The sequence below is a fragment of the Crocodylus siamensis genome, chromosome 1 (assembly GCF_052110815.1).
Source record: "Crocodylus siamensis isolate JL-2025a chromosome 1, ASM5211081v1, whole genome shotgun sequence".
In the NCBI taxonomy this organism is placed as follows: domain Eukaryota; kingdom Metazoa; phylum Chordata; order Crocodylia; family Crocodylidae; genus Crocodylus; species Crocodylus siamensis.
Window position 1 is genome coordinate 389,918,115 of NC_143395.1, and position 14,762 is coordinate 389,932,876.

Consider the following 14,762-nt stretch of genomic DNA (forward strand, 5'->3'; position numbering starts at 1 on the left):
TACTTTGGACCACATCTGGCAGTCCTGGCCTGGGCAGAACTCCCAGTGAAAGAACTGGTAATTTTTCTGAGGATCTGGGCCTGCCGTCTGCATTGCAGGCTGGCTTCTTATGTTCGAAAACTACTTACCATAGGAATGTAGAATTATAACAAAAAAGCCAGGTTTTTATGGTATTGTCTTTCCCAATAGTAATTTTTCACTAATCGGTGCAGAAGAGATTTTTTTTCTTTAAGATAGGCTGTCACCTTTCTGAAGTTGTTGAGTTAGAGCAGGTGGTTTGCTATTCTTGCATCAAGACTGACTTAATCTTCTCTGTGTTTAAAATGCAACAAAACCTGTCATCAATAATTATCCAGGAATCTGAACATGTTTTTTTCACTAACTGCTTATTGTTGGATTATCTGGAACAAAAGTAAATATAATATTCTTGGACAACCTGAGTTTAGAATACATTTGGATATCAAAGCATTGGTTTAATTATGAAATTCAACTCACACAGGTTAAAATCAGAGCAATACATGCTTCACTGAGAGGTTTTTTACAGAAAGACCTTGATCACCACTGATTTATTGTTGTTATGCAAAGCATGTAAGAAGCTGTTTGTAGATATTGGTTTCTTCCAGCCTTGAGAGAGACAGGGAAACAAGGTCAAGGGAAGAAATAGCATTTTATGAAAACTACCCTAAAACTGATCTTTTGACACATCTCAGCCTTCACTGTCTCTTAAAATGCCTTTGCTTTTGTGCTGAGGTTTTTAGAAGATAAAGAGAAACTAAAGTGGCAAGAATTGTGCTCCCAGTGTTAGATGTGAATTGTTTTATTCCACTTGAAAACCCAGTATTTTGGGCATTCGGTATTGTAGCTGTTTTTAAAACATTACCAAGCTAAAATGTAATGTGCAGAGCCAAACCCTTGGCTCTGCTGGAATCAGCGAATGAGAATTTTGTCATTGGGACTATCATTGGAGTTTATCTCTTGGCTATTACTCAAACCTTTTCTCATATAAAGGATTAGGGATAAGATCCTTTGTTCTTCCCAAGTCACTTTGCACTGCTCAGGCAGTGAAGAATGGTTGGATTCTAGCTAGACCAGCCAATGGAGACTTAACTGGATGGAGGTTATCTGGATAGAGGTGGACTCCCTGTTAGTGTAAAGCCAACAGCTGAAGGAAAAAAGAGAGAATTTGGTGAGCAGGATAGACTCTCCATCACACTGTTGACCCTCCACTGGCATACAATTTCATAAGAAACCTCAAGGCTGGTTCAGCTTGTGCTGAGGAAGAACCAAGGAGCCATAACTAATTGTCTGGTAGCTCATCACCTCCCCAGTCCACTTTAAATAAGTAGCAAAAGGAAAAAAAGAAATGGAAAGCACTTCCCTCCCACCGAGCCCATTTTCCTATAGTATGGTTTCATATTGCTATCAACAACGTACTGTTTTACCAAAACATATCCACTAAAATATTTCAGTTGCAGAAGATGATGGCACTAGTCTTGACATTCTTCTTCTGTGAAAAACAGCAGTTTAATAAAACACCTTCTGTTGCAGGTTGGCTGTGATCGTAGCAAAAACCTTGTGGACATTTGCGGAGAAAAAGAATGCGAGGCTTTTGTCTGTGATGCCTTGTCTGTGCCATTTCGAAGTGGTTCTTGTGATGCCTGCATTTCCATTGCTGTAATCCACCATTTTTCAACAGCAGTAAGTCAATGCTTTCTTTAGTTGCCATTCCTATTTCTTTAGAAATCCTAACACTTGCTATGGGGTTGAGTACTAAGAAGATAGTGTGATGAACAGGTTGATATTGTTAGACGTGCTGCATCTTGAACTTATTGTTATTAATTTAAGTTTAATATGTATTTAGGTTACTCTCCTTGTAAGACTTTCATGGCAGGAGGTGTCTGCTTTTTTTTCTGTGCAGCTCTAGCACAGTAGGAATGGAAACTCCAGGCGCTAATGGTAGTAGTAGTAATGACAATAATAAATTGTACTGCAGTGAGACCCAGTCAGTGATTGCTACTGCATCTTTTTCTGTAAGAGCTTAGGGCCAGATCCAAAAATGCATTTTGTTACCTGAAATGTAACTGAAGCAGAACTAAGTTGCCTAAGTCTAAGCAGACGATCCACCAAAGCTCTGCTTAGGTACCTGAGAAACAGCTGGCACAAAGTTTTTGTCAGAAAACTTATTTGGGCACCTAAAGTTCTGCTGCTGCCCACATTCAGAATTGTTGTAATCTTGGCTGAACTTAACACCCTATCACCTCTCTCCTGCCTAGGGCTCTTTGGGGCACACAAAGTGAAACTGCTTGTGTTGCTGAAGGGGCCTGATCTGGTGGCATGCTCAGAACACAGGCAGCACATGCTGGTAACACTGAGTTCAGCACAAAACACAGCAGCCATGGCCACTTCACCCTAAAACAGGTAGAGAAAGAACAAATGGAGCTGTAGTGGTAGTGATAGCCACCTTTTATGTCATATCCTAGTGGTTAGTGCAGTGACGAAGGAAAGTGCCTTCCTCAGTCTGCAGGGATTGAAACCAACATCTCCCACCTCCCCATATAGTGCCCTGGCTACTGGCTGGCCTGAGATGGGGGCATGCTGCACTCCTGTTGAAACTGGGATGCATGTTTCGTGGAGCCAGAAAATGAATAGGCAAATGTAAGCATGACACTTGCTCAATGATGAAGGCACTTCCTTGGAAGATGGGAACCACGGAATTGTGGCCCCTGTTTCAGGGGCTGCACGTATTGAAGTCATTGCGTAAAGCATATAAGCAGTGTTGGGAGCAAAGACCAGAATCACGTCCCCCACTCCTTGCTGAGTTCCTCCTCACTGGGGTAGAGGCAGGCTCCCAGTTGTGTTGTGTAGACAGATTTCAGGCTGTGAATCCCAGCTTCACATAGGTGCCGAAGTGTGGCAGAGGGCCAGGATTTTGGACACACCCTACTCCATCATTTGCTATTTGCTGGCTTAAGTCTTCCTTCTGTTCATCATGCTGGCTGTTGTGAGTCCCACTCCTAGGTGCCGTGTTCACTGTGTAAAGCATTTAGGTGCCCCTGAAAGTTAGGTATGGATCCCAGTATGGATCTGAACTTTATAACCTAAGCAGTTGAAGAGGAAGAGATGAAGATGTCCAAGATGAGATTAAAGAGAAGGGATCTAGCCTGGTATACGAAGCTGTCTGAGCATGTGAGATGAACTGATATCTTGCTACTATCTTTACACATTCCCTTCATGTCTTGTCTGTTTCTTGCCAGTTGCTCTGTTTTCTCCAGCTACTTTCCAATGCTCACCGTGTTCTGTCTTCGGTGATGAAAGATTACAAAAGCTCTGCATTGTATTTTTATGGTGTCCTCAGGCCTGCGAGTCTCAATTGGCATCACTATTCCTGTTATTTTTCCCATGCTGTGTGCAGACCCCTGTTGTTCCTTTCTGCTTGAAGAGATTACTTTGATTGTTACAGATACTGAGCTACATCCTGTTTCACCTTTACATGCCTAAGTGGCACTTACATAGCCACAAAACTGCAATTTTTGGCACTCATATACAGTTTGGAATCTATTTCTACCTGTGGTGGACTAGGATCACTCAGGTACATGCAAACCTCCCAGAAGTAAACTGGAAGAGAAAAGGGGGGGACTGGGACAACCATCCTCTGATCATTTAGCCCAACAGCCTACAAATTGGGGCACTTGCCAGAGTGATTGGAGAAGAAGTTCTAGGTTCCCCTTATGCTGTTTCTCCCACATCCCATCAAAGTGCTGTAACCCCCAAGCTTTTTCCAGCCCTGTTCTTGAAGTAGGCCTACTTGGCAGGAAGGGAAGCTATGTGAGGCCAGGAGGAAGAGAGCAAGTCAGGGAAAGCAGTTCACAGAGACGGATGCTGCCCTGGAGAAGAGGGCGCTCTAGCTTCTTCTTCAATGGCTCTTCTGCACCTTGTATTTGATAATATTTGGATAAAATGGATAAACAGCTGTGGGATAGTTTCTGCTCTGTTTGAGTCTCCCTTTAAGCCAACTCCTTATCTGCCCCACAGCTGCAGCGTTGATCCATCCTGTTGAGTTTGGCCAGGAATTTCCCATGGGGTCTGCTATGAAAAGTTTTGCTTAAATCTTGATAAAACAAGTCCTTTATCAAGATTTAGCCATACTATCCATACCATATTATCCTTCTCCTGTTATCTGTTATCTTATCATAAATGCTGTTACAGGCATGCCGAGGTGATTCTGTTTCCTCAGGCCAACCTGCAGCCAGAGTTCAGCCTACTAAGCATGCTCAGAAGGGAAGTGTAGGGTGAGTGTAACTATGTAGAATCCAAACTTTGTGTAAATGCCAGAAATTGCAGTTCTGTGGCTATTGAAGTGCCCCTGAGGTGCTTAAAAGGAAACTAGAGTTTATCCAATTGGGCGCCTATACATATACATTGAGGCTGTTCTGATGCTCTGTAATTACAGTGCATCGAAGCAGACTCAGTTAATTGAGTCTGGTGGAGTGTGGTAATTACCACACTCCATCAGACTCCAGCATCGCATGTATTGGTGTCCCAATAGATAACTGGTAGGGGGTGCACATGCCCCCCCACCCCGATGGGGCCAGTGCCCCCCCGATGGCCAACACTGATGCTGTCAGTAGGGCTGGTGCCCCCCCTGACAGGGCCACCGCTGTTGGAGGCTTCTGTGGGTGTCCCCCCCCAGATTCAGGAGGCACCAGTCACTCATGAGCATCCCCATGCTGAAAAATGGCAGTGGGGGAGTTTTAACTGGAGCTCAGCAAACCCTGCCACTATTTTTCAGCTGGACTACTGCGTCCAGTTTTGGGCTCCACAATTCAAAAAGGATGTGGAGAAGCTTGAGAGAGTCCAGAGGAGAGCCACGCGCATGATCGGAGGTCAGGAAAACAGATCTTACGATGACAGGCTGAGAGCCACGGGACTCTTTAGCCTGGAAAAGCGCAGGCTTAGGGGTGATCTGATGGCCACCTATAAGTTTATCATGGGTGAACACCAGGATCTGGGGGAACGACTGTTCACCAGAGCGCCCCAAGGGATGACGAGGTCAAACGGTCACAAACTCCTGCAAGACCGTTTCAGGCTGGACATAAGGAAGAATTTTACTGTCCGAGCCCCAGAGGTCTGGAACAGTCTGCCAGCGGAGGTGGTTCAAGCACCTACATTGAACACCTTCAAGAGTAAATTGGATGCTTATCTTGCTGGGATCCTATGACCCCAGCTGACTTCCTGCCCTTTGGGCAGGGGGCTGGACTCGATGATCTCCCGAGGTCCCTTCCAGCCCTAATGTCTATGAAATACATGTGACTCTCTGGGCACTTTAATCAGAGCAGCTCTTGGAGCCACTTTGATTAAAGTGTCCCCTACCCCCTCATTGCTTCCTGGAGTATGTGTATAAATACCCAATGTATTTTACTTTTAGCTTTCCTAAAAACATGGCGGTAGAGAGAGGAAGGCTTTTGAGAGATTGGATTCAGTTCAAGTCAGCCTGCAGTTTCCTCTTAGACCTTGGATACATCTTCTGGTCTTTCCATGCTGTTTTTTCACTTGTAAAATGGGAATAATAGTACTTGCTCCTGTCTGTTTAGACTGTAAGCTTATCCGAGCAGGGACTAGGTGTTTTATAACACGGGCACAATGGGTCCTTGACCTCAAGTGGCATCTCCAGACAATACTGTAATAATAATAGCAATAATATTTGTGCAGCTGATGTTTTCACACATAGTAAGCAAAAGTAGCTCCCATGCTGTCTTGGACCAGTTCACATGTCTAGCACATTCAGAATTTGACTGATTTATGAAATAATTGCTGCTTCTCAGCTCCAAGCTGGAGGAGGGTGACACTGTATGCTTGCCTGTCTCAGACAGAGAAGATATTGTTATAGACCATGATTTATTTTAAAAACAAACAAACAAAACCCTTCCTCTTTCTGAACTGGGGAGCAAGCAGAGAGGCAGCATTTACTGCAGCAGCAATGTTGTTGTCAATTCTCTTCTCCTATGTTCCTGTTTGTATACTAACTTCAGACTGGCTCCTTATGCTTTTTCTTTCCTAGGAAAGAAGACTAGCTAGTCTTCATGAATTAGCCCGGCTTCTAAGGCCTGGTGGAAAGGCACTCATTTATGTCTGGGCAATGGAACAAGAATACAACAACCAGAAGTCTAAGTATCTTAAAGAAAAGAAAGCTAAGAAAGGGAAGGAGGAGGAAATTGATACTGGTGTTGCCCAGGGACCAGTTGGTGATCAAACACCTGACAACAGCACCCAAGACTTGACAGTCTCTGATGGAGTCCTTAATGATTCTGAGGACAAAGGCTACATTGCAAAGCAGGTCATTAACTCCAGTCTGCCTGTTCACACTAACAGGACTTCCTTTCATTCACAAGACTTACTTGTTCCCTGGCACCTCAAAGGTGGCACTAAAAAGAAAGGAGAAAGTATCACAACTCTGCAGCTCCCAGCTGGCTCTAACAAATTGCAGGAACTCAGACCTGTTTTCCACCGCTATTATCATGTGTTCTGTGAAGGAGAACTTGAAGTAGCCTGCAAAACCCTGGATGGTATAAGAATTCAAAGGAGTTACTATGATCAGGGAAACTGGTGTGTGGTTCTTGAAAGGCAGTAACCAATCATACTTCCTGCTGTCCATTTTGAATCGACACCTGGGACAGTGTCCTCCAACACTCTTCTAAATTATACAAATAAACTGTTATTTTAAGGCATTAGTGCTGGGTATTGTGCCTCCTTGTGTTGTAAACTTTGGTATTACCCTAGGGGAAAATTTATTTTGCTTCATTGAATCCAAGTAGAGAGGTAAGAGCAAGAGGAAAATACCAGTCCCATGGAAGCCAGTGCCATGACTCTTGTGGCCTTTATAGGGCCAGAATTTCACCCATGACATATAGTTTTAAAGCCAAAAGGGCCTGATTCCCTACCACTTCTCTTTCTTTCCTACCCACTCAAACTCCTTGTGTTCCCCAGGGTTTCCATGATTGTTCACCAACATGCAGCTTGGCTGACAGAATGAAGATTTCCAAGACATGACACATTTGCCCAATTTGAATTTTCTAGCCAGCTTTATTTTTAATTATTTTTGCTTTCAAGATGAGTAATTTATCTGTCTTGCCTTGCAGTAGCACTCTGTTATTGTGAAAGCAGAAGCTAAAAATTCTGAAAGTTCAGACTTTATGAGTAGTGCAAAAAATGTTCAGTGCACTCTTGAGGACAGATGGGAGTGATTTCAACTCCCTAAGTTTTGGAACTAAAAAAAGCTGCATTTACTTTATCAAGAGCAAACAACATCTTGTGTCTGTACTTGTGGTCAGTACTCCTACTGCCTCACCAAGGAGGTGATATAGCAGCCAAAAGAGTGGTCGTTCTATGCAGTATTCCTTAAAAAATGGATCAAGTTATGTTTTGTGAGCAAAATGCTAGTGGCATTTTTCTCCTTTAATAGTGTTGATATAGGAGTGCTAGTTCCTCATTTCCTAAACATTGACTTCACTAACACTTTTTAAAATCCCTCATCCTTATCTTTCCACTGGTGCAGCTTTAATGGTGGTAGCAAAAGTGGGAGCCCTAATCAAGGTTAGGATGATCCATGGCTTTTTGAACCACTGTCAGATTGAATAGAACATGCATCTGTACTGTTAGTGGAGCTGTAATAGTAGAAAGCATAGGCATACCTTAGACATCCCATGGTTCCAAGTCTATAGGGAAGTTAGCAATTAGTGTATTTTAATAGGACTGTTAAGAAACACGATAGTGTTAGCCTGTAAGGAGAACATTAGAAGATAGAGTACTGTATTACACAGGATGCCAATGGTAGTGTTGCTTCTATTGTGATAATACATAGCTGTGCATTCAGGACTTCGTTTTACAGGGCACTGTACAACACCTGGAGTAAGTAAGTGTTTACAATCTAAATAGATAAGAAAAACACAAAATGGGAACAAAAAACAAACCATGGAGAGGTGAAATGTCTAGTGTGACTGATAGAGATGGGAACAGAACTCAAGTCACAAGTCTGTGTCTTAGTCCAGTATCCTCTCATTGGACTCCTCTGCATCTCTGATCTTAGCATTTTGTATTTTAGGGTAGCTTAGGCTTTATTCGCCTGCCTTCAGGACCTTAATTAACTCTTCTTGTCCTGGTCCAGTTAAAACAGGTTTGTCCATCCTATTAAAAGCAGGTAATACCTATAACTTATGAAATCCATGTTGGTTTCAGACCAGTCCACACTGGAGTACTTCACATTGTAGGCTGCAGCCCATGGACAGCGAGCAGTACAGTCACCCACACTAAAGAGGAGATGTAAGCATGGCCCCTAGGCACCACAATAATATTACTATTGTGGCATATATTTAGTCACTACAGCAACGCTAGCTTGGAGGGAGACTTGAGCACATCTGAGCAGCAGGGAATAGTAGACAGATATGAGATGGGATCATAAACAGACACATCATTACTCAACCTGGCAGCATCCTTCTCACTTGGGGCGAGTAATTTTATTTTTGACTGGTGAGTAAAACTAGTTTTCTCTTTCATTCTGACTGTTTGCACAAGGACAAAGTGAGTAGATTTGTGGCTTGGCTTGTAAATTTTCATAACAACTTTGCAAGGTGATTAGCTGGTTCCCAGAAAACATTTCCACAATGGTGGAAAAATGATAACAGAGGTAGTTGTGTCCTCTCCTGACCTTTTTCCTTGTCCTTCCCTTTTTGTTTCCTTCGTATTTCCTTTCCTCCTGCTCTTTCTGCTTCTTGATATATCCTCTTTCTTTCTGTCTCTCTCCTTTTCTTTCCTCTTCATTTTTCTCCTGTCCCCATACTCATAGGCATTTTGGGGGCTTTTTCCAAATGTACCCTAGAACAGTGGTTTTCAACCTTTCTTTCATCTGTGAATCCCTAAAATGTTTTTAATGGAGGCGCAGATGCCTTTGAATTATGGTTGTGGGTATTCACACACTTTTGATTGTTCATAGTCATCTTTTGTACACCCCTTAAATGTAGTCTGTGGACCCTCAGGAACACAGGTTGAAAACCACTGCCCTAGAGCCAACACTCACAATTGTTCATGACAGCTGATACTGCATTCAACCCACTAGATGGCATGCTTGGAGGAAAAGGTACAGGTCTGGAAAGGGCAAACTGAGAACATGTAAAGTGATCATTGTGGTATTATATCAATGAAAATATAAAAGCTAATACAGTAGTTTAAACTGGCACTATTAATGCTATATATTTGCTGCTGCTATAACAAAACTGCTGCTGTACAGCTGCATAAATATCACTAATAATATACCATTGTTTGTCAAAGTTAAATACTTAGTGAAATACATATGTCCCTTTCAGTCATATTTCCAATACTTAGTGCACACAGCTAGCAAGAGGTTTTTAAAAGTGCCCAGCTCCCTTGGTGACATGGCACAAAGGCCATGTCTTTGTTTTATGTTTGTATGGCATCTAGCACAAAGAAGTCCCAACCTATAGGTGCTACAGCAATCCATAAAATAATTCCTGTTCTGATGCCTCAATAGGAACTTCAGTCTTCTGAAAATCTAGCTTCAATTCTGAAGCCTGAGCTCTTGAAAATCTGTCTTTGGCTCTCTTCTCCAGGGGTCTATCCTGTGTTATCCATTCTTACATTTAAAACTATATATAGATTTCCATACTGATGTGGCTCCCACAAGGGAATAGAAACATACTTTCTATTCTACAACCTTCAGACAAACTAGGTTTGGGTATTTATTCAATATTATTTTTTATTTATAGAGGTGTTTTTCTTTGGAGTTCCTAGATCATCCATCATCCCACATGCCTGTTCTCCACAGGTTACTTTTAGCTTATCTTGAGCTATATTTACTCAAAGAATATTCTCTAACGCAGGATAGAATAAATGTGTTGTTGTAACCTTCATGACCATTTGTTCAGCAGTGCTGGGCTCCTGCTGGGCCTGTGACAGCTGCTGCATTTGCCTGCAGGTGCATTTCCTTAAAGGCATGTAATGTAGTGGTGAGAAATGCAAGCACCATTCAGTATTCTGACTAAAGCCCTGTTGGGAAAGAGTGAGTTAAGTTCACAGTGTTCTTGATCCTGCTGGGCACACTCACCCCCATCTAGCAAAGTGCTTAAACACATGCTCCATTAGTTCCATCTGGCTTTAAGGTGATGTGACAGTCTGGTCAGTCAGCCCAGGCCATGAGGGTACACATTCCCAATGAGGTGAGATAATTACAGGACAGCTAAATATATGGGTAAAACCCTGCCTAACTTCAATAATTTGGGAAAACACAATAGTGGAACTGAGGAAGACAGAGCAGAACATCAAGGTTTAACACATGCTATCTCCTGACACTTTGTACTCTCACCCCTTTCTAGGGCTTACTTTACAGTCCACAGCTGGTTCCAGCAGCAGGCAGGAGTCCTCACTGTCTTTACAGTGAACTCCTTGTTCAGCAGTGCTGAACTTGCAGGTCTTGGCTTCTCTGCTGCCCTCAGCAAGTTGCCCCACTGCTCTGGGCCTCTCTGCTGCAGTCCCCAAGTGGCAGACTCCTTCTGTCTCCACTATCTGGGGCTTCACACTAGTAGGCAAATGTGGACTCCAGCAGGCTGGCAGGGACTTACACAAGCATTCATGGGCCCGTGCATGCTCTAGCTCCCCGGTTTATATCTCTTTCCACATCCAGGTTTTGCAAAAGCCAGAGTTCTCCAGAAAGGGATTCTCCCAGTGCCATCCAGAAGGCAAAGTGCAAGTAGCCAGGCCACACCCAGACCCTCTGCAATCCCCTTACCCCTTTCCCTGCGAGAACAAAACTCATCCAAAGAAACCCTTTCAACCAAGCAAACAATACAACCCTATAATAATCGCAGTTGGGCATGCGTTTAAGTGTGTTGCATAGAGCCTAAGTGCACCTGCCAGAATTGAGCCCTTAATATTCCTTCTTCATCCTAGTTTTCCTAAGTAACACATTCTCTCAGGACCTTTTACAGCTCTCTGAGGACTCTGCTGCTCCCTCTGGCCTAATGGCAGAGAATGTGTTTTTCTTTGGGAAAACAACCTGAGTTGTTATCTTAAGTATTTTGTTGGGCTTAGAGGGCACTAGAGTCCTGTAAACAAACAGGCAGAGTCTCTCCCACTTCTTTTACCTTAATGAAATTCCATTGGTGAAGAACTCCTTAAGATTAAATTCAAGCCCAGAATTTGTTAATAATTTATTGTCACATCAAGAAAACCAGTTTTCCCAAAACCCTGATAAAGGTATTCCTTTATGATGATGCCCTAGGCTGATGAAACTTTGAGATGAGATTTATCAGACCAACCCTGGTAGATACCAGCTGCTGCCCTCCTTGGAGTATACTGCTGTTAATAGTAAAGTTTACAGCCCAAAGATCTGATGCCACAAATTGCTTAAGTATTTGCTACTTTCCCAAGACTTGAGAAATGTATTCCTCTCTCATAAGCCACACACCACTTCCCTGAATTGGACCTTGTGTGAAAGAGTTCTTTGATTTATAGTCAAGCATGTGCATTTTGCCAACAACTGACACTTCCTGCAATGTCCACTGCCCCTTTTCTGCTCTTGGGACTGTAACAAGCCGAAGACCTCTATGATCCTAAATCTGATTTAAAAAGTTTAAGGCTTCATGGTTCAGCATTTTTTCCACTAATAAAGTTCTCATTGGGGGGTTATTTAAATAACCAACCCGTTTCAATAAATAGTAATTGGAAATATTGAAGATGAGAGGACAAGCTAAGGCCCAGCAAGGGAGTGTTAACCAGTAGACCTGTGAGAAGCAGCAAGCATTCGCTTCGAATTCAGCTGATGTAGAAGGACAGTGATTCGGTTTGGAGATTTGAATCACTGTCTATTCGATTCAGCCGAATTAGAGCCGAAAGATTTGGCACCGCTTTGGAGATTCAGCCATAGACTAAAGAGGCAGCAGTCCTCACCACACTGGACACAGCTGCCTCCAGCTGCTAAGTCTGTTAGGGTTGGGGGAGGGGGGAAGGAAGGGGCATGGAGGAGGGAGGGATTGGGGTTGGGGCTGGGACAAGCTGCCCAGCCTGGGTGGGGGGGCATGTTACTTGGGGAGAGGGGCATGGGAGCGTGGGATGCAGGGACAGCAGTGCTGGGAGCAGGGACTCTGCCCTGCTGCTGCTTGCCCAGCTGGCATGGGGGCGGGGGAAGGGGGAGATGTGATGCAGGCATGGCTCGCTCCAGGTGGAAGGGGGCAAGCGGCAGCAAGGCAGAGCCCCCCGCCCCCCTCCTCGAGTCCTGCCCAGCCTGCGCAGCTTGTCCCAGCACCAATCCCTCTCTTCCCAATACCCTTTCCCTCCTCCCTCCCTCAATCCCAACAGATTTACCAGATGGAGGCAGCTGCAATTTTAAGCAGTGAAGGCAGTGGGATTATTTATCTATTTGTAGCTAAACACCTGCCTAAGGCCTTGTTAACACATTAATTTTATAGCACTACAAAAGTGTCTCAAACCAAAAGGAATTTGGCATGGGAGGAGGGCTGTGGGGAAAAATAATTTTCTCCAAAAATCATTAGGGTTTAGTTTTAAAGCTAGGAGGAGGTTCTTGAGAGATTTAGAGATGCCCCTTCTGTGATCAAGACATCAGACACACCAGAGAAGATACGGCTGTTGATCTTCCATAGCCAACAGAAATGGGCATTTAGGCCTGATCAGTGGAAAGATTCCCATCTTCACTGGGCAGTGGATCAAGTCTTTGTGGACTAGCATAACTATCCATCTCATTACTTTTACAGGAAGTTTCATTCCATTCCACTTACTTTTGTCCCTTTCCAGTGTTTTCACATTTTCATTTTATAAAGCTTGTGATTTGAAATTATTTTATGTTCAACAATTTTAAGTATGATAGTGATAATTTACAGTGGAGGCTTACAAACTATGGAACTTTTTAAAGTAATGAACACCTGTAGAAAGGTTCCATTTGTGGAAAAAAAGGACATTTTAAAAATGAATTTATGCAAAAAATGACATTCAGCTCTACTTATCTCCCTTAATACTTCTCATAATCGTTTTCTTTGAGGCACCTAAGTGCTAGACTTAGGTGCTTATGTCCTTTTGTGGATTTAGCTCAGGGAAACAAGAAGACTTGTCCTAGGTGACATGGGAATCTCTTTCAGGGCAAGGAATTGAACCTGGGTATCCCAAATCCAAGTCTAGTCTCCAAGATAGTAGTCTATCATTTCTATCACACCAAATTATCAATATGAGTGCATAGCAGAAAACAGTCCAGAGCAGGAAGCCTCTTCCAAGGGCAATGACTTAGGACAAGGACATTTCTGAACTTTGGGATCTCCAGTAGATGGTACTCTACTCTCCAAACATTTGTTTTTACTGATTTTTTTTTAGGTCTTGCTGATGCATTGGCAAGTTTTTAATGAACATTCTCAAAAACAGAAAAAGCTTAATTGCAAACTGACAACAATTGCCATTCACACGTTGCTGTGTTAGCAGAGTTCTAATTGATTTCTATCTTCTGAAAAAGCTCTTGCATAATAGGTAGGAAATTATGAAAGACTGGTGAGTATCTTAGAAACTGGAGAAATACATTTTTGAAGCACCTGCTGGCATGGAGAGTCCTTCAAGTCTCCCACATCACCTCTTACACCTGTAGACTCTTGTTTTAGCCTTTGCAGGCAGAACTTTTGATCCACAGCAGATAGGGACTTTTAGGTTATGGTCTCACCTTCTGATTCATGTTCAAGGAAGTTTCAAGAGGCACAGGGACAAAAACTGGCACTGAGATGCTTTGTCCCATCTCAAAGACATTGCAGACTTGGTTCGGTTAGGTAACATTTTGCTAAGGATGGTAACCTTGAGGCTCATTCCTGAGTCTCAAGGGGCTGCTCCTGCCTTGATACAGTTGTGAGCAGTCTCAAGGTTGATTTAAGTTGGCTGTTAAACTGTTGAGGAACTACTGAAGCTCTCCAGCCACACCCTATTAAACTCCCCCTCTGTCCCATAAGCTGTTACAGCAGTCATGGCTGGTAGGAATAATTTCAGTCATTAGACTGGGAAACCTTGTGCAATGGCCCCTCAGCTTCTCTGTAGACCAAATGCTTATTCTTCATGGCTCCTCTAGGAATATGCCTTCCAGCTCTTCAGGCAACTTCTGGCTGGCAGCAGAGTTCTTGCACTTGGTCCCTGGTGAACACTGTAGTCTTTTGAAGTGTGACTCTGAAGGTGCTTGTTGCTTTATTAATATAGAGAAGCTACTAGCATGAGATTATCTGCTTAGCTGTAAGCAGTGACAAACAGAAACACCTCTCCTTGTGCAAGGCTTCATTAGAGGAACTACACAAGTAAAATAAAAATGAGCCAGTGAGTTACCAATCAGAACAATATAGGTGCTTTAAGCAGTATCAGCATCTTATTAGCTCCGCTTATAAAGGTGAATTTAGTGCCCATGAGAGGTTCCGCCTGAGGAATGAGCCTTTTATTCATCTGACTACATGGACAGGGAACAGTAAGCCAGTCCCTGACAACAATGAAAGTTTGAAACCTTGGATTGTTTTTCATGGGTGACTGGTAGTTTAAGCTCTTGTGCCCGTCCGGGCTTTGGTTTCCTGAGTTACACTGTCAAGAAGGGGCTGGGTTAGTAGCCATTTACATTGTTTCTTGTGATGTGGACGTATATGGCAAGGTTCTTCACTCCTTGCAGCTGCTACCTTTAACCTTCCTAGAGGCAGAGGGAATGTTTCTCTCTAAGCCAGGGACATGTCCCC

The 14,762-nt window shown here is 43.3% G+C and overlaps 1 protein-coding gene across 1 annotated transcript in view; it reads left to right on the plus strand.

The window, feature by feature from the left end:
• ALKBH8 (alkB homolog 8, tRNA methyltransferase) overlaps positions 1-11,956 on the plus strand; it is an 81,357-nt gene extending 69,401 nt beyond the window's left edge. The window contains exons 11-12 of the mRNA XM_090029868.1: positions 1,549-1,698; positions 6,059-11,956. Coding sequence (XP_089885994.1) covers positions 1,549-1,698; positions 6,059-6,628 — 720 coding nt within the window. The 3' untranslated portion in view covers positions 6,629-11,956. The remainder of the gene's footprint in view (positions 1-1,548; positions 1,699-6,058) is intronic.
• The last annotated feature ends 2,806 nt before the right edge of the window (positions 11,957-14,762 follow it).